Here is a 20,297-nt window from a genome sequence, read left to right as displayed (position 1 = left end):
ACAGGCTGAATTTAAGTATATAATCCTGATTATGATGTAATGCTTTTATGAAATCTGAATGACTGACAATACGTACAAGGAATGCTTAATTGTGTTTACAAATAATATTCCAAAGCAAAGTATAATGAAGATGTTTTAATAAGAACTCTGCAACATTATTTTACAAGAACAATACCAAAGGTCAATTTTAAAATGTCCAAAACCTTTACAAACTCTTATTTTCACAATGACCAAAATATCAAAGACTGAGCACCACAAACATGCATAATGTTAATTATTTCTAGACAAAGTATTGTGGATAAATTTTGCAAACAATGTAAAACGGCCAGTCTAACTAAACAAGTTCTGCTTATGGAGAGATCCTATTTTGGTTTTCCTCACATGACTAATATCCTGCATATGCCCCTGGTGCAAAACTATTGTAGTTTACACCAGAATAATATTCTTCTGAAGTCTCTTGACTGATTCTCAAGTCTAACAGAAAGTTAATGTTCTCCAGAGACTCGATCAACTGCAGCATTTGGTCGTTGGCTGTGCGGCTGGACGGCTCTTGTTTGCCTACAGACAGCAGCTTCTCAAAGGCGCCCTCCGGAACGTCACACAGCACCCTGAAGCAAACACCTCCGATGATTAATTTTTTGCTTGTGAAATATGAATTAAAAAAGGCACAATCCACCTGTTTGTATTTAACTTTTTAGGCAGCCATTTTGCCACTTGCCGAAAATGACATCACAAGTGCCTGTTTTAGGTCACAACCAATCACGGCGCACCGGTTTTCTGAAGCTGAGCCGTGATTGGTTGTGACATGAGCTGTCAAATATGTCAAAGCAAGTGGCAAAATGGCCGCCCCCTCAGATGGATCAAAACAGGTAAGTTTTGCTGCTTAAGTCATATTCTACCAAATCAGAATGCTATATTTAGACTAGTGGGAGTACATACAACTTATAGGAAAGAAAATTCTGGGGTTGACTTAATCTTTCAGTCTTTGGGAGAAAGAACACCGCACACACATGACTTAAGTTTAGTGATAATAACAAAAAGAAATTCTTTCAAATTTACCAGTCAATGATGTTCTCTGTGGAGGGATCAGGCTTCACCTGAACCCACTGACCAATAGACCACATCCGCACCGCTTTGGAATCCAATTTGCCACCATCTGCGTGCCTATTGGGAATATCCTCATAGCACAGGTAGTAGCTGGGGGAAAAAAAATGTTAAAAAAAATCATGTGGATGGGTAAGGGGAGAATAAGAAAATAAGACTTACTACTTTGTCGCTTGTCCATTTGCTCCATCGAGTCTCTCTACGTTCCAGCGCATGTGCTTGAACAGGCCGGTGTTATCCTTTACCAGGTATGGCATGGGCTGACAGTAGCGGAACGCTGTCACGCTTAGTCTCAGTTTAGCCATCTCTATGTGGCCGATGCAGAAGTGAGACAGACTGAGGGACAAGAGAAGAGTAGCAAGGGCTCTTTAGTGTTACAGATCAACCTTGCCCGCCACACATGTAGGCAAACACGAGTGAAGTGAACCAATGTGAAAAAAAATTGTACTTGTCAGGATCTGTCTCGTCCAAAGTGACAAGTTTGCGGCTGGCGTAGGTCTGCACCAGATTTTCCAATACATCACACAGTTCCTGAGAGAACTCCAACAACTTCTGTGCATGCTACAAACACACATGCAGAACTGTATATTCAATATATACATGACAAGTTCATCTTTCGCTGTAGGAAGGGAACTCCCCTTCACCAAACTTAGAAACTAGTCTGTGTGTGTACCTCAGTATCAGTGGACAACCTCGAAGTTCTGGCTGTGGTTTCCAGGAAGTTAAAGTAAGGTTGACATATGTGAATGAAACTTCTCAGAGCTGCAGCCTGAAGTCCGTTGTCTTTTTTCGCCACACTGCAATACAACACGGACGAATTGTATTTTCTTTGTGTTTTGTATATTTTATCCAAACATAACCTCTTACCCTTTGACGAGTTTGTTGTGCAGGTTATCTGATTTGAAGACGCAAACCTGGTTCTGCGGCGGGATAGACCACAGGTTTCGTTTCATCCTCTTTTGTGGCATGAAGGAACTTGACGATGGATGGCCACTGAGGAGCGCTGGATCTGTTTTGCTGATGGAAACCTGGATCTGCGGCTTCATAGACCTCAGGTTCCATTTTAGCCTCCTTTCTGGCGTGTAGGAGCTTGTCAATGGATGGCCACTAAGGGATGCAAGAGCCTCTAAAAAGAAGATTGTATTACTATGTATGTCACTGTAGCTTATTTGTTCACTCCTGTACATGTTATTTTTATCGAAAAATTATTTTTGATTGAAAAGATGCGAGTGGGATTTAACCACACAACTCGACAGGATTGTCAAGGAATAAACAATACCCATAACTTTCACACACTTACAGTAATTAAAATCACAAGTTTTTGGTGGTATATATTCATCATTTTGTGTGCATTGTGTACAATACTAGTAGAAAGTGTGAAGAGAAAAGAAAGAGTTGATTGCTGATTGGCCTGGATGACAACTGACAACCGAACCGAGGTGATCGCCCACTCACCGCAGACTTCCTGCCGTATTTGCTCCGACTTTCCTGGCAGAGTTTCCTCCTCTTTAGCTTCGGAATCTGTGATGTCCGTTGACATAGTCGTCACGCTGTTACAAATCGTCTGATTGAAAAATAATATTATTAACGGAAGGAACGAGCAACGAAGCAGTTCGCGATGCTAATCGTAATAGCTAAGCTAACCACTAATGGCGGTCAGTGATAGCCGAAACTACCGTCAGTAGACGAGACCAAAATTGGAAAAACTTATCTAATAATTAGCAATTAGATGCGTAACCTCTTTTTATGTTCATGGTCGTACAACAAAACTAAAATGACCTTAAATGCTCCTGGTGCTATTTCTATACGAAGACAGTGATTCTTGCTGCAATTAGCGACTGAGGTACGTAACTTTCGACTAGGTGAAAGTTAGAATGCAATGAATCCTTAAATTAAAAAAATATATAGATGAAACGTTGTGCTTTAATTTATATAATTATATTACTGTACCAGGTACTGAAAGTAAATTCCCAGTAGTACCACGCCTGCAAATGTTAATATATTTTCCCATAAAAAAAATTCAAACGCTCAATCTGTCAAAAGGCACATATGTATGTGCTCTTTTTTATTGTATGGTGTGTTCACCAAAGTATTTTTGTTAAAATTTAAACAATTGTTTCCCCAAAGACAGGTAAACAAACTTTAGGCATCATTCGTTTGCCTAATAACCATAATTGTCAAGTTGTGACAAAATTAAAAATAAAATAATTTGCTTGCAAAAAGTACTTTGTCATCTAGGTAGAAGCACTGCGTACAATGAAGAAATGCATTTAGGCATAATAAAATTTCGTTTTTATCCTAAAAGATGACTGATATATGGTTGCCTTGACAACCACGCAGCCCGCCGGTCACGTGACGCATCCGGCCGCGCTCCCGCTGCGCGCGCCTTGATGAATGACCGGGTAGTGTCGGGATCGCGCGCGGCCGCGCAACACCAAGAGTTATAGTTGTTCGAGTGAAAGAAACACTGCCTGCCATCCAAAGCGAGTGTTTCCTCGTGATGCAAGCGCCTTACGTGTTCATGACCCGCCTGTTCTTGTTTTAAAACGCGGCGGGTGTTCGCGGGCGCGCGCACGCACGTTCTGACAGGCGGCGTCCTGAGTGTCACGTGATCCAGAGAGGAGAGCGAGGTAACGAGCGAGGCAGCGAGCGAAGCGTGTGTGAGGCTTCACGGATGTCACCGGTGAGCAAGCTCTCGAGGAGGAACAAGCTCTCGAGGAGGAACAAGCTCCTGTTTCTGTCGCTATTTTTCACTCACAAGTAGCCGTGGATGTGACTTTTTTTGCGGCAGCGCGAAACGGAAACGCCGCCGTGTAGGCTGCTTTGAATTTTTTTCGTGGGGTTCATTGTTGTACGCTGCCATTGTGGATGACCCCCCCCCATTCGGATTGGATGATTTACTGTGAGACGGAAAGGCAGCGACCACGTTTTTTAACTGTATATGTGTTTGTATAACTATATTTATTTAAAAAAGAAATAAAAGTACGTGAGTGGAGGAGCTCGGCAAAACAACAGGGTGGGTCCACACCCAGGCGAGGATTACCTCCTGACCGCCTTTTTGTCAACAGGCTGTTTGGACAAAGTTGAGACAACATCCATCATTGTTGTGCCATTGTCTCGGAGCTGATTGGCGAGGGCTGGGGAGGATAAGCCCCACATGAGCACAGGTTGTCCGGCAGCGACACGGCGACAGGCATCGCGATGGCCAACGACTCAGTCCAAGTAAGTTGACCAACGCTCGCTTTGAATTGCCCTGCTTAAATCCCTCCAGGTTATGTGCTGTTAACTCAAGTATATATTTTCACCTTCTGAACCTTCATATTTTGACCAAAAAAAAAAAATTTTTGCTTTAAACATCTCTTAAAACCACCTCTACTAAACACATCAATCAATTCTACCCCTGCAATGAAATGCTGATATTATACTACGTATAATATATTCAGTATTTGATTCAGCTTTTTGTGTTTTGTGGAAATAATAGTTCACTATTTCAATTGTCTGTCACGGAAATGGATAGTTTGTTTCTTATTAATAATTGACTGTAGGACACCTCAGTGTTTGCGACCTGGTCGCAGAGCCCACATAGTGTTGAGTGTAAATTATATACATACTTTACTGTTTTGACTCAAAACAAACGGTCCTCTTGACATTTCTAGCAAATCCTCTAGCAGGAGGGTTTAGAATGCGGAATTATCTTCTTTCATTCCACGGAGTTTCTCTCCATGACACAATGACATTTTCGAAATGGATGTGTTGACGTTTTAAGAGTGGGGTTGCAACACGTAATTAAGCATAGCTAAAAATGTCACACAGCAGACATGCGCAACAAGTTCATCTGTTTTTTTTTCAGCAAGCTTGCGTTCTTGATGCAATGAGGGGAAGTTGTATGTCATTCTTTTCGGGGTGAAATAACAATGTTGCGTAATTCTAATAGTAGGACCTAGACAATTTAGGGCCATTGAGGCAGGATTACACTTGTGATGACCAAAGAATAGACAGATCCTGCACTATGAAACTAAATCCGGGTTGTATCATTTCACAAAATGTCGAGAGATTCGTTTGCAACTTGGGTTGCGGAGCTGTTGAAGGAGCTAATGAAGGCTTTCTTTCTTTTTATTTGCATCCGGATCACATGAGTTGTAGTAAAAATGAGACGGTCTGATTTTAATTACACTGCTGACGTGCTTGGCTGTTATCAAACTGCTTTTAAAAGCTTCACATTGGGTGACTTTTCCACTTGGAGCGGTCCTAACGCTTTGCTTTGACACCGTGGTGTTTCTGGGTCAGCTAAAAGAGTTCCTGCATGGATGGAGTTGTTCCATTACATTTGCATGGTCTACGAAAAACAACCGGTGTTGGAAAATGTGCCTAACGGATACATACGTCTCGCCATTTTGGCCTTCTAACCAGTATAAGACCAAGGTAAATTATTTAAAAACATTGCAGGACTCAAATGGAAGGCAAGTTCCTCTTTTTTTTTTTGGGTCATACTTCCAGGAAGATAACCCCAGTAAAGTATGATCTGTAAATATCAATAAATATTTCCTTGTTTCTATATTCTATTATACTGGAAACCACCCAACTTCTTTTTATAGGGTTTTTAATCCCTCTCAAGACGAAAAAAGCGTTTGTAAGCTTGAATAAATAGCATAGCTTAGCATAGCATTGCAACTACAACATTAATTGTATGGCCAGTTTAACTCATCAGAAGAAAGTAATTCCCGAAAAATTCACAATAATGGAAAAAAAAATACAAAATCTACACTCTTCCCCAGACGTGTTATTTGTCTGCCCCACAGGAAGGCACTATTAAACACCCTCTAGTAGAAGCACCCCCTCCATGTCAGACTTGCTCATAAAATATACAAGGTGAGGCGAGTACATCACATTGATGGATGCGCTGTCATTTTGTCTCTCGCGTAATGTTTTCGCGTGGTCTGTGTTCACAGATATAGAGTCCTCTGGGGAATGCACTGGAGTACTCCTTACAAGGCTATGCCATGACATAAGTAGACAGATATGCACACAGTCGTGTTTTGCCTCTGACGTCACTGCCCTGCTGGCAGACATGCATGCGCAATCGTCAGCAAAGCTTCAGCACCTGACGACGGGTCAAATTCTCCTTCATAAATTTCTCCTTTCGAGATGAATGCAAATGAGTCAAACGGACGCACACGTAGAGTATTAGTTTGATGCGGTCGTCCTCCGAGGCTCACATGGCCTCGGCCCCCCGAGGGCAGAGGGTCTAAAGGGCATTATGCCGATGCCGACAGCGCTGTGCCGCCATGGCAGTACAATAGCAGCTATTGTCTGACAGCCACAACCTAGTTCGCATTCAGTTCACTGCCAGTTCATTTCCCCACATCCTTTGACTGAGGCGGTTGGCGACCGCGCCCTCACCAGCCGACCAACTAAACCCGATGCTGCATCAGTCACTGTCATGACTGTAAGCTCTCGTTAAACGAGGTTCGTGCATCCTGGTTGGTATTTACATTCCCATTGTCCACCCAATGAAAACATCTCATAACTTTTCAAAGACCCTGAGTGACCTTTAAAGTCTTGGTCAATCGTACTCCAACAGGAAGTCATTCTCAGTTGAACTATTTAATGGATGCCCAAAAAACAGATTGACTCTTCTGCCAGATGCTGAAGAAGGTCTAATCTTCCCAAAATTGTGTGAGGCGATACTAATCTGATAGAAGTAGCTCATTCATCCACTAGTATTTTTTTTAGTGCTCTCCTAAAGGCATCCATGCAGGTGAAAATGTGCCCCTATGTCTGCGCAAGGCTTTCATTTAGTGTTCATACATTCTCATGCAGGGCCAGGCCTGACATGTCAACGCCAGCAGCCTTGATGTACCGTGACCCTTGACCTTCCCTGCCCAGGGCCACATGCATCGATCGCAGTGCCGTTGCTGTCGTGCTGTTTAAACGTTGACTCTTTCTTTGCCAGGATGCTGGAATAGAAACAGTGAACATCTTTTGACTTAGTAACTCGTTCATCCTCTTGCTTATACCATTGACCCCCCCCCTCCAAAAGGGGGACTGCTGTTAAAAGGTTTTTGCACAAAACAATGGGCCGCCTTAACAGGATAAGCGAGGCACGCTTGCCCAGAGCTGAGTCGACAAACGCAAAAGCTCAGCTGCTGCGAGCGCACGTGTATCTTAGCGAAAACTAGCCTCGTCACGCCACAATGCCGAGCCGATCAAAATCATCTTAAGAGTTGTCAAACGCATTTGTACAGCAACAAAAAAAACACCCGTTTGAAAGATGCGCAATTAATATTCAGCCATTTTAGTTTGTCTCTCCCAGTGATAATCTTGACCGAACTGGAGTGCGCATGGCTCGTTTTGAGTTTTGTACAATGTTGCTCTTGGGTTAGCGTACCCCCCACCCTGTTTTCCTTGACTCATTCTCCTCCCTTCTCTCCAAAGTACAGCTGTTGCCTTACCTCCCGCCAAAGCCAACGCTTTGTTTTCCCATTTGAGTTGAACCTCAAGAGCTATCGTCTGCTGGGGGATAATTAGAAGGAAAATGCTTGTTGGTAGTATCCAACTCAAATAGCTGAAAATTCATCATTAGTATTGCTTAAGTAACCTTTGACATACAGTAAAAAAAATATCTCTCTGTCTTACAATCTCTCTAAATATAGATTTAAATGAGTTGTGAATGTTTGCGTGTGACTTATATAATTGGGCGAAGGAGAAATCCCCACAAACATTCCCTCGTCTCAACAGTGTGTGAGCGGATCAAGTTCCGTTGAGGACACACGAGTAAAGACTTTGGAATGACAGATTGAAGTAATTGCATTGTTTCTGATTCCAAGTAAGAAATGACAGCCTCTGTTACACAAAAATAGTCACTTGAGCCATAACAGAAGACACAAAAGAAAAAGGATGTAGTGTTTTGCTAAAAAGAAATAATTTATTCCTACGCACTGTTTTTAAGAAGTCTAGTCTAGCACAGTCGTAGCAAATATGCTACAAAATGTGCTAAAATTTGCTAGAGCACAAAACATTATTTTTCCCACATGTACTGCAGAATGACATACCCCCCCAAAAAAAGAAATATGCGCATGATTTCATGAAAATGTTCTTTGGTTTCATTTTTGGCAGTTTATTCCCCATCCTATTGTATTCACTCTCATGGGACAATTAACAGAGCGTTTGCTGTCGAGCAATATCTGGCTTTTAGGTAATAGACTAAAAACGCTTCCCCCCCCTCCCTTTTTATCAAATTAAATCGTCGCTTCCGCTAAGCGGCCGGTACTCAATCAACCCTAAATGATTTACACAACCTTGACATCCCATCAAATTATAAACCTTGACTCGTGGTATTTTTGCTGTCGTTTTTTAACACCAGTTAGTGACATGGCGTTGTTTGGTGCCCTCAACGTGGCATTGTGTTGTAAAGCACACACATGCGCTACACAGCCCTGCTCCACTGGTCTTTACAGCTGTTGACACACCTAAAACAAAACCACATAGAAAAACACGTGCGTGTTTTGAATCCCTCGAGGATCTTCTTACCCACCTCGGGTTCAGTTTTGATCTGCTCTGTTAGAGTTACAGAATTTAGAAACATGAGCAGGTTCCGATTATGTGCGAGTGATGAATTGTATTTGGCAAAAAGAAGAAGAGTCACACAGTTTTATTAACTATGACACACATGCATGACCGGTTTAGCAAGAGAAACGAGCACGAGTGAAAACGCTTGCCAAGGAGGTTTTGTTAAATCGTTACATAACTCGGGCTACACTCAATGTGAGCAATGTCTTTATCGGTGGACTGTCACAGACTATTTAGTACGACTTGGATATTTTAAGATTGAAATCAAGAATAAAAAACATTACACATAAAAACTGGAAAGAAGGATGTGTCAAATTATTCACTGATTCCAGAAGGTCCCAGATCATTTCGATTCAGTGTTGACTTCAATGACGATAACAAATCGAGTATGGACGGCTCACCAGATATCCAAAGCCGAGTAGTGATTGGTTGTAATTGGAGATGGCAACTGTGATGTCATTTTCAGTTGAAAACAAGTGGCAAAATGGCCCCCTCTACACTTTGTTTGTTTTATGCCATGTGTTGAGATGGGGATTATGTTTCATTTCCAATATCTCATCTTCCGTGCTTGAGTGGCTCCTCAGGTCTCATCCTTGCCACTCTCAGCCGTCACGCGGACCCCAACAAGTCGAGCGTGACTCCTTGTCGGGGCGCGACATATCTGCAGGCCGAGGCCACAAGTTCATTTTTTTCCCCATTATAGAACAATGCTACGATTGTGATGTACGATGGCGAGTCGTATGGAAAGGAAGCTAGCCGTGAAACGTCGCTCGGCGGCGTAATGGCAGCCTGATGGGAAACCTGACATTGCTGTCATGTATAGCCTTGAATCATCTTTTCCTGAGGTCTGTTTGGTCCTCATCCCGCCTGTCTGATGTTTGTCGCTACTGCCAGCGGCCTCTCACGGGGGCCTTTTATCAGTCAGCGGCCTCTGGCGCTGACACCCCCCTTTCCTGCTTCTCTCCTTCCCCCTCTATCTTTTCTACCACCACCTGTCTTTTCTCCCAGGCTGTCCACGTTGTTCAGTTTGCAGGCTGCTCTTTTGTCCTTTCACGGGGTCTTCTTCGCCCCCTGTGCTCCTCGCCGTTTCTGTTCTGCCGGAGCTAGGCAACTGTTTGCTTGAAAGAAAACACCGTTCACCTAGCATCACTAGTTAGAAGTCTTAGGAATGCTCGCAGATGTTTCCTCGGTGTGACGCTGCACCAACATGCAAAAGCGATCAGTCACCGTTTGCACACCACGGCAATCGTTTGGGCTCAAGGTAGACGTCTCTCGCGGCGACTCCAGTCTTCTTTCCACAGAGGGGAGTGACGCAAAGCTGAGCTGACATCATATCAGTGCTACTACAGGCTAATCAGTTGTGCTGACCCGTTTCCAGCTCTTTAAGTTAATAATGCCGCCTCTCACCGTGCAGCTCGTCCCCGGGCAAATCATCGAGACCTGTCGTAACAATCACCAGTCAAGCCGCTCTCACTGATGTCCTCTTGTAACATTACCAGAAAAAAAAGAATTTTTTTCTCTCGTCTATTTCTCATTAGTCCGCTAATTGTAGCTAGCGCTATCTCGCTCCTTATCTTGAAGGGTTTAGCGTCCTATCAGGCAGTTTAATTCTCCCTGATACGCCAGTAGCAGAAATCCGCAATCACACAGTGTCCTTCGCATAAATCCAAGGTAAGAATTTGTCAAAGCCCTCACGAAAATAGAACCTTGGTTGCGCAAAACATTCCACACCGAGGCCGATGTGTGTTTACATTCCAATCTGGACTCGCTGAAAACAGAATTTCAGGACTTTTGTCATCCTTATCGACAAAGTAGCTCAATGCACTCGCCGGCGTATGATTGACAGCTGTCAATCAGTCCTCAGAGCTACAAGATGTCTGCTCACCTCACAAAGCATTTCTGTCAACTATTATCAATGATAGGCTGTTCCAATTTTTCTGACAGTCTGGGCAGTCTTCAGCTATGCACGACTGACTTGAGTTTTCATTGTACCCTGCACGGATTCACGACACGCTACGCCAAATGTCACAAGACTACCGAGACAAAAAGCAACAACCTGTTTTCTATCTACAGCACAGTCAAAACCAATGTTTTGTAAGAATAATCCTGTCACGAGCCACACCCCGTGACACTCTGTCCACAAAGACAACAAGTTTACCATTTTGTAGCCAAGTTGTCTAGCTTAAAATTACAAGGGAAGCAAAAAAAACAACATGCTATTACGTTAGCATCGACAAGACCGGGCCAGTGATTGATTTCAGTTCTAGACACCCGTTTCTATCTCTTCCTCCCCTGGTGCTTATTTGTCTGGTGTATGCTTCTACCCCGTGACCCTCTCGGCAGGGCCTCATCCATCTCTCCTCCCTCTCTTCCTGTCCCCGTCATGCTCTCCCTTTGTTTGACACACGCTGCCTCTCTCACTAGTTGTACTCGTCTAGCTGGACGAACTGCAGCTTCCCGGTGGCCGCAAAAATTCTCCTTCCGACACCCAACCGACTATTTGTGTGTGGGGTTTTTTTTTTTTTCGGGAAATGTAGTCAAATGATCATCCATTCCCATGTCCTCCTCGTTTTATCTATTTTGGGTGGACTCAATCTCTCGATGCATCTATGCCTTGCAGTCATTCAGCTTGACATTCTTTGCAGGTTTGTTTATCCCCCACAGATTGCTTCAAAATGTCTTACGTGGCACTAAAATAGAAAAACCCCAAAAAACTGAAGCATCTTTTAATCTTGAGTGAATGTTTTTCGTCACTCCTAAGGAACAGGCCTCATCGTGACATACCATTTCACACATATCTAACTTCACTTTTCGGTCCAACTTTGTGCTGCTAGCGCTGTCGAATTAAATGAGCTCAGGCTGAGTCATCTGTGCCGCGAGATGTCGCCGTTTTGGTGAGGTAACGCCGGGTCGCCAACCTGAGGGTGAAGTTGACATCTTTTCTTCCATTTGCTGTGTGAGTTAAAAATTGGACCTGGTTGTTTATATTTTTGGTCAAATAATCCCTCATTCCATTTCTGGAAGCTGCTTTCCCTTTCATCTTTTTTTTTTTTGAACGATTAACAATTTTTGTCAAAACTATGGAGTGAACTTTCTCTTTGAATATTGTTTTCTACCGTTCCCTCCTCCCAACTTTACGCTCTGGCTTTCATCCAATACTTCGAAACACATCCTTCCCTCCTTTCCACCCTCAAGCGTTGACTTTACACGACCTGAGCGCGATGGATTCCCCACAATGATTTATGAAACCTTGAACAGGACGGAAATGTTGATGTATGGAGCGTCTGTCGCCCTTTTCTCTCTCTCTCTCTCTTTCTCTGCTGACAACGGCGGTGAAGTTTGCAGAGGAAACAGGAAAGGCCTGAGTCGCTTGGTGTTGGAACTCGGGACGGATATCCTCTTCAGGAGCCGTGACCCCTCCCCTCTCACTTAACTCTCCCTCTCTTTATCTCTTTTTATCGGGTTTCCCCACCTCCAAAGCAGCCGCATATTGTCCACATTTGGGCTCAGGAGGGCATCGAAGGAAGGTGTCGTGTTCCTCTTGGTTTTCGGCTCATCAAACCTGAGCAAACTATGTGTTGGCATGGCGACGAGGAGGATGAGGACAGCTCGGAGGTGACGTTTTGTCGGCTTGTTTGTTTGCTTTGTGTGTTCCTGTAAAGGCAAGTGGCGCTAGGACCGGCTGTGATTAACGCTCGGGGTGTTCCTGATGGAGTGTTTGGGTTCAGTTAGAACGTCCTCACTGCTTTGTGATATTTTTCACAAGACCATTGTGATCGTACTTGAACAAACTCAGCAGACATTTTTTTTTTTTTTTTTAATCTACATGATGTTAGTTTTTACCGTGTCATGTTTCCTCCGATTATGGTTATCGACACAACTCCACGTACCTGTTGGTACGGTCGGAGCTAGCGTTGCTATCGTTGGCTAACTGGTCAGCAAAAATATTTATCATGTTACTCGGTCCTTATCAGGGGGGGGAAAAAATCTTACCACAACAGTTCAAATACACTTTTAGGTGAGTCCAGGAGTAACATTTAATCTTTGTTATGATTTTAAAACACAGATTAAGTTGTTATCTGCATTCTTACTCAAAAATCCCCCATCTGTCCCTTCCTATCTTCTTCCTCCCATTAGACATCGCTCAGTCCTGCCCCAGTTTTTTTTTTTCCTCTTCCGGCATACTCGCCATCAACACCTTTCCAAACTGGGAGCCCCCGATGTGTTGTTATATTTTACGATCGCTTCCTCAATGACATCTCCGCTTTTCTTCCCTCCAGAGTGACCCGGACGGGCTGTCGCTACTAGAGCAACTGGGTCTGGACCAGAACTCGGATTTCTCCGACTCAAGTGTGCAGCAGTTCCTGGATGAGCAGCGTGAGAGGATTCGCCGGGAAATCCGCAAGGAGTTGAAGATTAAAGAAGGAGCCGAGAACCTGCGCCGAGCCACCACGGACAAGAGGAACGCTCAGCAGGTCCGTTTGAGCCTGAAAGTTGTCACCATGAAAATTCATTTACAAATCAATGTGCAGATCGGCGGTGCAAGCAGGAAACAAATTTAGACAATGACTCACATTCTATTTGTGAGACCGATTCTATTTGAGGGACACACACTGAGGAAATATGTTAATTACCACCACTGGAATGATAAATGGTTGTAGCCCAGATAGCGAGACAGATTCCCGCCCTGTAAAGCCTGACATTTCTCCCAAGAGAGTTGTGAAGTCACAACCGAAGCTCTCTAAACTCTCGGTTGAATTCTTCAGGTGGAAACCCAGCTCAGGTGCTCCAATCGCAAGCTAGATAACCTTCACGCCCAGCTCCAAGAACTGGATGCTCACATTGTGGTGAAAGGAGGAGATGAGAATAAAGGTAAATTGGCCGTAGCAATTCTCTGCATGATGTCAATCTTGGTTCAACTCCAACCTTTTCTCTTGCTGTTCCAGATGAATGCCCTCAGTCCCCTGGGACGGAGAGCAGAACATCAGCCCACAAGGAGCGCATCGCTGCCCTGGAGAGACAGCTCAACATTGAGCTCAAGGTCAAGCAAGGAGTTGAGAACATGATCCCAATCTACGCCAATGGCTCCACCAAGGTACTTTATTTACCAAGACTCAGTCGCAAACGAATATGAACGCCACTCTCGCAATCTGGAATCGTTATTTCAATCTAATGTCAACGTCGTCCAATGTTTGCCTCTTCCTGCTTGTGCCATCAGGATAAAAAAATGCTGCAGACGGCCCAGCAAATGCTGCAGGACAGTAAAACCAAAATCGACATCATCCGCATGCAAATCCGCAAAGCCGTACAGGCCACCGAGCACAACGACGACGGGCAAGGTATGTGCAAGTTAGCTTCACTCGGGCAGAGCGGGAATCAAACAGTTGACCCTCCACTTACTAGATGACTGAGCCATGGCTACCAAATATTAAGATTGCATCTTATGACCCAATAATTTTGTCCATATGGTTCTTTATGCTTATTCGTCACATTTTTTTTTTTTGCTCCAGTGCTCCCCCTACAGACGTGTCAGGAAGGGAATCCAAAAATGCTTTTTGCCTACTTACAAGTCAGCGTAGCGTTCAAATAATTTCGTTATTTCAATAGATTATTACTTGATTCAATTTAGCACACTCTTCTTTCCATCACACAGAAAATCTGAATTTTTTCCATTCATGTCTCTTAAACCAAACAGATTTTCTCGCTTGATCCAGAATTACGAGCCTTCAGCTACTGACGTCGTCAGCTCTCCCATTTTTTTTTTTTTTTCTTCCGTGCTGTGCTCCCACATTGACGGCCTGGATTTATTCTGGTTCATTTGAAGCGCACGCACACACAAGCGCGCACAGGGGAGTAGGTTGTGGGTCTCGTGTACACAGACGGTCTCCAGGCGCCACACCCCCTGAAGGGGTCATCTCGCGGAGTCCATGCTCTCAAGGCACAACACCTTATTAGGAGATACAAGCACCCATAAGCCACCTCCACTCCCACCGCTGATATTAACCCCCCCCCTCAATTCCTCGAGCTTATCCCTCATACTAAATTTTAAACAACTCACAAATCTTAGACATTTTTAATACTGTAGTATTTTTACCCACCACATTCAACAGCTGGCCAAAGGTTGTGCTTATCTGCTCTTTGTGCATTTGATCATCTTCCACCTCCTCCTCCTCCCCCCCTTGTGCCTTATCTGCTCCATGGGAGCACATTGCCCCTTCTTGAGAGACCACATCTAAGTGAGGTCGCTCAAATGTCGTCCTCCAGGATGACCAAAGACTGCGTAGTGACGATCGATTGTAAGGCGATGTCTTTTGACAGGTAACCACGACATGTGTGGGGTGGAGCTGCGCATCGAGGAGCTGAGGCATCACTACAGGGTCGAACATGCTGTTGCTGAGGGAGCCAAAAACGTGCTTAGGCTTCTGGGGGCCAGCAAGGTTCAGGACAAGAAAGCCATTTCGGAGGTAAGCTTAGGTAACTGAGGACAAAGATCATTTCCCGAATATGTGTGAACATCCACAAAGCTTGAAGCTGCATCTCCTCCGTGCACAGGCACAATCTCGACTGAGCGAAGCCTCTCAGCGCTTGGACCTGCTAAGGGATTCTCTGGACCACCGTCTGGCCGAGCTTCCTGAAGACCACCCCAAGGCCAACGTGATCAAAGAGGAGATGGTGCTGTCCTCCTCACCGGCCTTCAGTTCTCGCCATGGCGCCCCCTACGTACACAACCAGTACAGCACCCTCAACAAGCCCTCGCCTCTCACTGGTATGAGGCCGGAAACGAGACTGAATCCTACCTGAGGCGAGAGTTTACTTTAAAAGTGGTTCCACCGTGTGCTCAGGTACCTTGCAGGTGCAGCTGCTGGGCTGCGTGGGGTTGCTGGAGTTGGTACCAGGGCGCAACAAGGGGACTGCTGTTATGTTGCCTTGTTACAGCCCCGGGGATACGCGCTCCTTCATGAGGGGCAACAAGACACTCTACGGCCGGAGCGGTTCAGTCAGCGGGAAGACGCCGAGCAAGACAGAGGAGCTCTCGTGTAAGGATGACATCATCGTCGATGCGAGGCTAATATCAGATGTTGCAGCCGGGCAATTGTCATATCCGCTCTCTGATTGCGAGACAGGAAATCCTCACATTGGGCCGCATCAGGGGTTACGCAACACCTCAACACCAAATCATCTAAAAAAAAAAATTGCTGACGATGTTAAAAGTGCTAATGCATATTTTTATACTAAGTATGCTGGATGTGTTCGTGCAGCCGAGGTGAGCGCCGTGCTCAAGCTGGATAACACATTGGTGGGTCAGACAGCTTGGAAGACTGTCGGGGAGCAGGCGTGGAACCAGACCTTCACCGTGGAGCTGGAGAGGGTCAGTCACTTTTTTTAAATTAATTCCAACTTAAAAAAATGAATGACAGACATTGACGGCTTTGCAAAACTTTGTATTTAATTTTATAACATAGACAAAACTAAGATCCAATCTGCTGATGTTATCGTGCTCCTTATGTTGTCACGTTTTGGGGAAAAAAATACAATTGACCTGCATATTGTAGTCGAGGGAGATGGAGATTGCGGTGTACTGGAAAGACTACCGCTCGCTGTGCGCTGTGAAGTACCTGAAGCTGGAAGAGTTCCTGGACAACCAGAAGCACACGGTTCAGCTGGAACTGGAACCTCAGGGCCTGCTGTTAGCTGAGGTAGACCTTTAAGCCCTTGGAACGGAACTAAGTTACACACAGCGATTTTTATCATTTTGCTTGATTTCCAGGTGACTTTCTTCAATCCGGTTATTGAGAGAGTCCCTCGCCTACAAAGACAGAAAAAGATCTTCTCCAAGCAGCAAGGTGAGAACATCTTTTGTCTAATTTGAATACTAGATTCAGTCATCAGTCAATTTAATTTAGCTAATAGCAACCTCTAGTGGTCAACAACTTTTATTTATAGTATTTATTCGAGGGACTGACAGCTTCATGTGCCACTCACTCAGTGGACACTTCATTAGGTACACTTGCAGGATCTAAAGAGGTTCACTGCAACATGTATTATATTATAATAAAGTAATACTTTTATTTTTTAATGAAAGAGATCAGAACGTCCCTTAGGAGCTAGCACTCGCACAGTGTATTTAATCGCATTGTGTTTGTTTATAATTCCAGGCAAGGCATTCCTTCGAGCTCGCCAAATGAACGTGGACATCGGAACGTGGGTGAGGCTTCTCCGAAACGCCATTCCCACCGCCAACAACTCTGGAACGTACAGTCCCAGCGCACACAACCTGGCGCTCAATTCCGGGTGAGACGCACATGTGGCCGCCACTCGTCTATCTACATGGACCCATCAGCAACCCCCCCCAACCTTTTTTCCCCTTTTTGTTGGACGCCTCCACCCCCCACGTCTAACCTTCCTCTTGTTTGTCTTCTCTCTGTTCATTTGTGCGTCCTCTGCTGCCGCCGTGCCCCGTGTCGCTCTCGCCGCTGTCTCGTTGGGCGCTTTCAGGGAGATCTCCGTGGAGAAGCTAAGTCTGGATAACGACTCGCCGATAAGAGGCGACTACAAGCGAGATGCGGAAGTGCACACACCGGTGAGACAGACAGACAGACAGGGGGGGGGGGGGGGGGGGGGCAAGAGGGAGCTGTGAGTGCGTTTGTCATTTTGCCATCTTCAGTGACTTTGACGAGTATTTCTACTGTTTATTATTTCGCGTCAGTGCGACCTCCAGTGGACAGAAATAGCAACAACAGTTATTTGTATGGAATATTGCAGTGAATATCTTCTCTGTTTTGAGGATTTTTTGGGGGATTCTTGCCTGACTCCACTGCTTATTTCACAATATGAATTTGATGAAATAATTGTTGGCAAATACCCACAAATACTACAAAGGCTCTTATAATGAGGCTTGTTACTGCCTCAGTGTGTGTGACGACATCTCGACATTGTGTTTCCCTGTCTTTTTGTGTCCGCTCGTGTCTTCTCCCCCCCCTTCATTCCTTTCGCTTTCCCTGCCAGGACCGCCCGCCAATCATCGAGCCCTTTACCCTCCCAGACCTCACTCCTGAGCACCCTGTCCGAATCCCGTCTGTCAGCAGGTATGCATTTGCATGCCGGAACGCGTTATACAATATGCCACGTGCCTTAAGTGTCTGGTCAAACTTTCCATTGCGTCTCCAGTAAGCGGAAGAAAGGCCCTCTGTCCCTCCAAGACTTCAGGCTGATAGCCGTGTTGGGGCGAGGACATTTTGGGAAGGTATGCCAGTGGATTTTAATCTCAAGTGTAGCTTCAATGAAATAACGTACACGTCCGTCTGCAGGTGCTGTTGGCCGAGTACAAAAAGACGGGCACCATGTTTGCCATCAAAGCTTTGAAGAAAGGTGATATTATAGCACGTGACGAGGTCGAAAGGTGTGTTTGAGTAGTTCATTGTATCGGACAATTAATGGAATGTGCTGCCAGAGTTTAATCCTTTTTTTTTTTTCCCCTTCAGTCTGATGTGTGAGAAGCGCATCTTCGAGACGGTCAACATTTCGCAACATCCCTTCCTGGTCAACCTCTTTGCATGCTTCCAGACTCCAGAACATGTGTGTTTTGTCATGGAGTACACGGCGGGAGGCGACTTGATGATGCACATCCACACCGACGTCTTTACCGAGCCACGAGCCGTGTATGTAACTAAAACGATTTGCTGGATGTTCTTAATGGAAAATAGATTTCTCACGGCGCTCATGTGTTGAATTTCAGGTTTTATGCTGCCTGTGTGGTTCTTGGACTGCAGTTTTTGCATGACCATAAGATTGTGTACAGGTGAGTAGAAGACTTAGAAAAAATTAAAATAAAAAATGAAAATTTTCCACGCATGTCCCGTTATAGAGACTTAAAGCTGGATAACCTGCTGCTGGACACAGATGGCTATGTGAAGATCGCCGACTTTGGCCTGTGTAAAGAAGGTAAATATTGATTACCACTGGATGTGGAGCCATGTTGGATGAGGGTCATGTGATCGATCGGGGACAATTTCTTTCTGTCACGTAGGCATGGGTTACGGGGACCGCACCAGCACTTTCTGCGGGACGCCAGAGTTTTTGGCCCCCGAGGTCCTGACTGATACATCCTACACCAGGGCAGTGGATTGGTGGGGCCTAGGGGTCCTCATCTATGAGATGTTGGTGGGAGAGGTGAGTAGTACATACAAATAGATGAATAAACGTCTTCGTGTCGTGATTAAAGGGCCGAGCGAGTTCATCAATTTCAATTCGATGTCGCAAATGGCGTCACAATACGACCCTGCTCATTTCCACTTCATTGTGTTTTTGCAGTCGCCATTTCCAGGCGACGACGAAGAAGAGGTGTTTGACAGCATCGTCAACGATGAAGTCCGCTACCCGCGCTTTCTCTCAACCGAAGCCATCGCTATCATGAGACGGGTGAGAATGACACATAAATGTGACTCGCGCTAGTGACACGTACCCACTTTGTGCATCTGTGAACATAAACAGCTGCTAAGGAGGAACCCGGAAAGGCGACTGGGCTCCGGTGAGAAAGATGCAGAGGAAGTGAAGAAGCAGCCTTTCTTCAGGGTGAGGAATTTGGCAAACTTAAATTGATAAAAAACTAATAAAGAGAAGCATTTTTGAAAATACTTGATGAGATAAAAAACTAACAAACAGGCTTTAATGAAAAGATTTAATGCAAAACCCCAAAGTGTTATAAACCTGTAAACAACCGATAAACAAACACATCGCTTTTATTTAATTTTTTACATCCCTTTTCATTTTCAGAACATGGACTGGGAGGCCCTGCTGCAGAGGAAAGTGCCTCCTCCCTTCGTCCCGTCCATCGGTGACAAGGAAGACGTCAGCAACTTTGACGAGGAGTTTACGACAGAACAGGCTGCCCTGACGCCGCCGCGAGAGCCTCGCGTTCTTACGCGCAAGGACCAGGACAGCTTTCTGGACTTCGACTACGTCTCGGACATCTGCTAGTGGAGCGGGGATATCGTTCTGCGGCCCCCTCGGCCTCCTGTATGATTGTTTCGTTAAAACACTGTGAATGAATGTGGGTAACACTGAAGTTAGGTTTTCCACATCTGTGGGCTTTTATAGGCTCAGGCTGAAAGAAATTGGGTAAATTATTGGCGGGACGAAATCCGTAGGAGTCGCCCAGCTGCCTCTTGTTACCGATGCCTTACATTTGTACTCTTATCAGACACGCGGACCAGTTTTTATGTTGTCAAGGCTTTGTATAGAGCACCAGGAAGAGTGACGCAATGAGCTCCGTGCATACTTTTCACTGTTTTGTTTAGTTTTTTTTAAGACTCAAGAAAACATGACCTGTTAAAAGTGTGAATCCACTGACGACGAATTGACGCATTCAGATGTGATGGGAAGTTGAAAACAGGGTAAACGGACCACTGTCTTCACGTCAACGCCGCCGACGTTTTCTTATTTATGCTGTACGGATTTTTCACGTGACCACTCTACAGCTGTGTTTGGTGCAAATGGACTCTGGACAACTGCAATATTGCGAATACCCTGCACATACGTTTTTCGATTCGGATCCGTTCGGGGTATGTTAATTGCAATAAAACAGCAAGTGCAGTTCGCACATGCCACAAATATCAGTGTAGCAT

General features: G+C 44.9%; 2 protein-coding genes across 4 annotated transcripts; one reads left to right on the top strand and one right to left on the bottom strand.

Moving 5' to 3' along the window:
• Positions 1 to 120: 120 nt before the first annotated feature.
• On the bottom strand, positions 121 to 7,404 carry LOC119129854 (UPF0575 protein C19orf67 homolog). The gene is made up of 8 exons (XM_037263188.1): positions 6,965 to 7,404; positions 2,560 to 2,668; positions 1,972 to 2,230; positions 1,778 to 1,901; positions 1,553 to 1,665; positions 1,267 to 1,440; positions 1,060 to 1,197; positions 121 to 608 (listed from the first exon to the last, which is right to left on the bottom strand). The coding sequence occupies exons 2-8, from the start codon at positions 2,642 to 2,644 to the stop codon at positions 386 to 388; spliced, it is 1,116 nt and encodes a 371-aa protein (XP_037119083.1). The 5' UTR covers positions 2,645 to 2,668; positions 6,965 to 7,404; the 3' UTR covers positions 121 to 385.
• pkn1a (protein kinase N1a) lies at positions 3,685 to 20,288 on the top strand. Of its 3 annotated transcripts, none has more exons than XM_037262500.1 (24): positions 3,685 to 3,787; positions 4,173 to 4,326; positions 12,954 to 13,148; positions 13,440 to 13,545; positions 13,620 to 13,768; positions 13,892 to 14,012; positions 14,992 to 15,137; positions 15,226 to 15,439; positions 15,516 to 15,710; positions 15,933 to 16,042; positions 16,227 to 16,370; positions 16,442 to 16,517; positions 16,830 to 16,965; positions 17,170 to 17,254; positions 17,680 to 17,759; positions 17,842 to 17,917; positions 17,982 to 18,073; positions 18,156 to 18,332; positions 18,410 to 18,472; positions 18,539 to 18,615; positions 18,701 to 18,843; positions 18,985 to 19,092; positions 19,165 to 19,245; positions 19,447 to 20,288. In XM_037262500.1, the coding sequence occupies exons 2-24, from the start codon at positions 4,306 to 4,308 to the stop codon at positions 19,648 to 19,650; spliced, it is 2,799 nt and encodes a 932-aa protein (XP_037118395.1). In that variant the 5' UTR covers positions 3,685 to 3,787; positions 4,173 to 4,305; the 3' UTR covers positions 19,651 to 20,288. The 3 variants fall into 3 exon arrangements, with proteins under 3 accessions (XP_037118395.1, XP_037118402.1, XP_037118385.1); XM_037262507.1 differs by having other exon boundaries at positions 3,733 to 3,876; XM_037262490.1 differs by lacking the exons at positions 3,685 to 3,787; positions 4,173 to 4,326 and adding an exon at positions 11,902 to 12,288.
• Positions 20,289 to 20,297: the final 9 nt, after the last annotated feature.

Source organism: Syngnathus acus, chromosome 1 (genome assembly GCF_901709675.1).
Source record: "Syngnathus acus chromosome 1, fSynAcu1.2, whole genome shotgun sequence".
NCBI lineage: Eukaryota > Metazoa > Chordata > Actinopteri > Syngnathiformes > Syngnathidae > Syngnathus > Syngnathus acus.
This window is presented reverse-complemented; position numbering and strand designations above follow the sequence as displayed.

Coding starts and splice junctions, on each gene's coding strand:
- pkn1a (XM_037262490.1), top strand. CDS start 12,247: ATGTGTTGGCATGGCGACGAGGAGGATGAGGACAGCTCGGAG. Junction 15,138..15,225: donor ACAAGAAAGCCATTTCGGAG/GTAAGCTTAGGT, acceptor CTCCGTGCACAG/GCACAATCTCGACTGAGCGA. Junction 15,711..15,932: donor CAAGACAGAGGAGCTCTCGT/GTAAGGATGACA, acceptor GTGTTCGTGCAG/CCGAGGTGAGCGCCGTGCTC.
- LOC119129854 (XM_037263188.1), bottom strand. CDS start 2,644: ATGTCAACGGACATCACAGATTCCGAAGCTAAAGAGGAGGAAACTCTG. Junction 1,198..1,266: donor AATGGACAAGCGACAAAGTA/GTAAGTCTTATT, acceptor TTTTTCCCCCAG/CTACTACCTGTGCTATGAGG. Junction 609..1,059: donor ACAGAGAACATCATTGACTG/GTAAATTTGAAA, acceptor TGTTTGCTTCAG/GGTGCTGTGTGACGTTCCGG.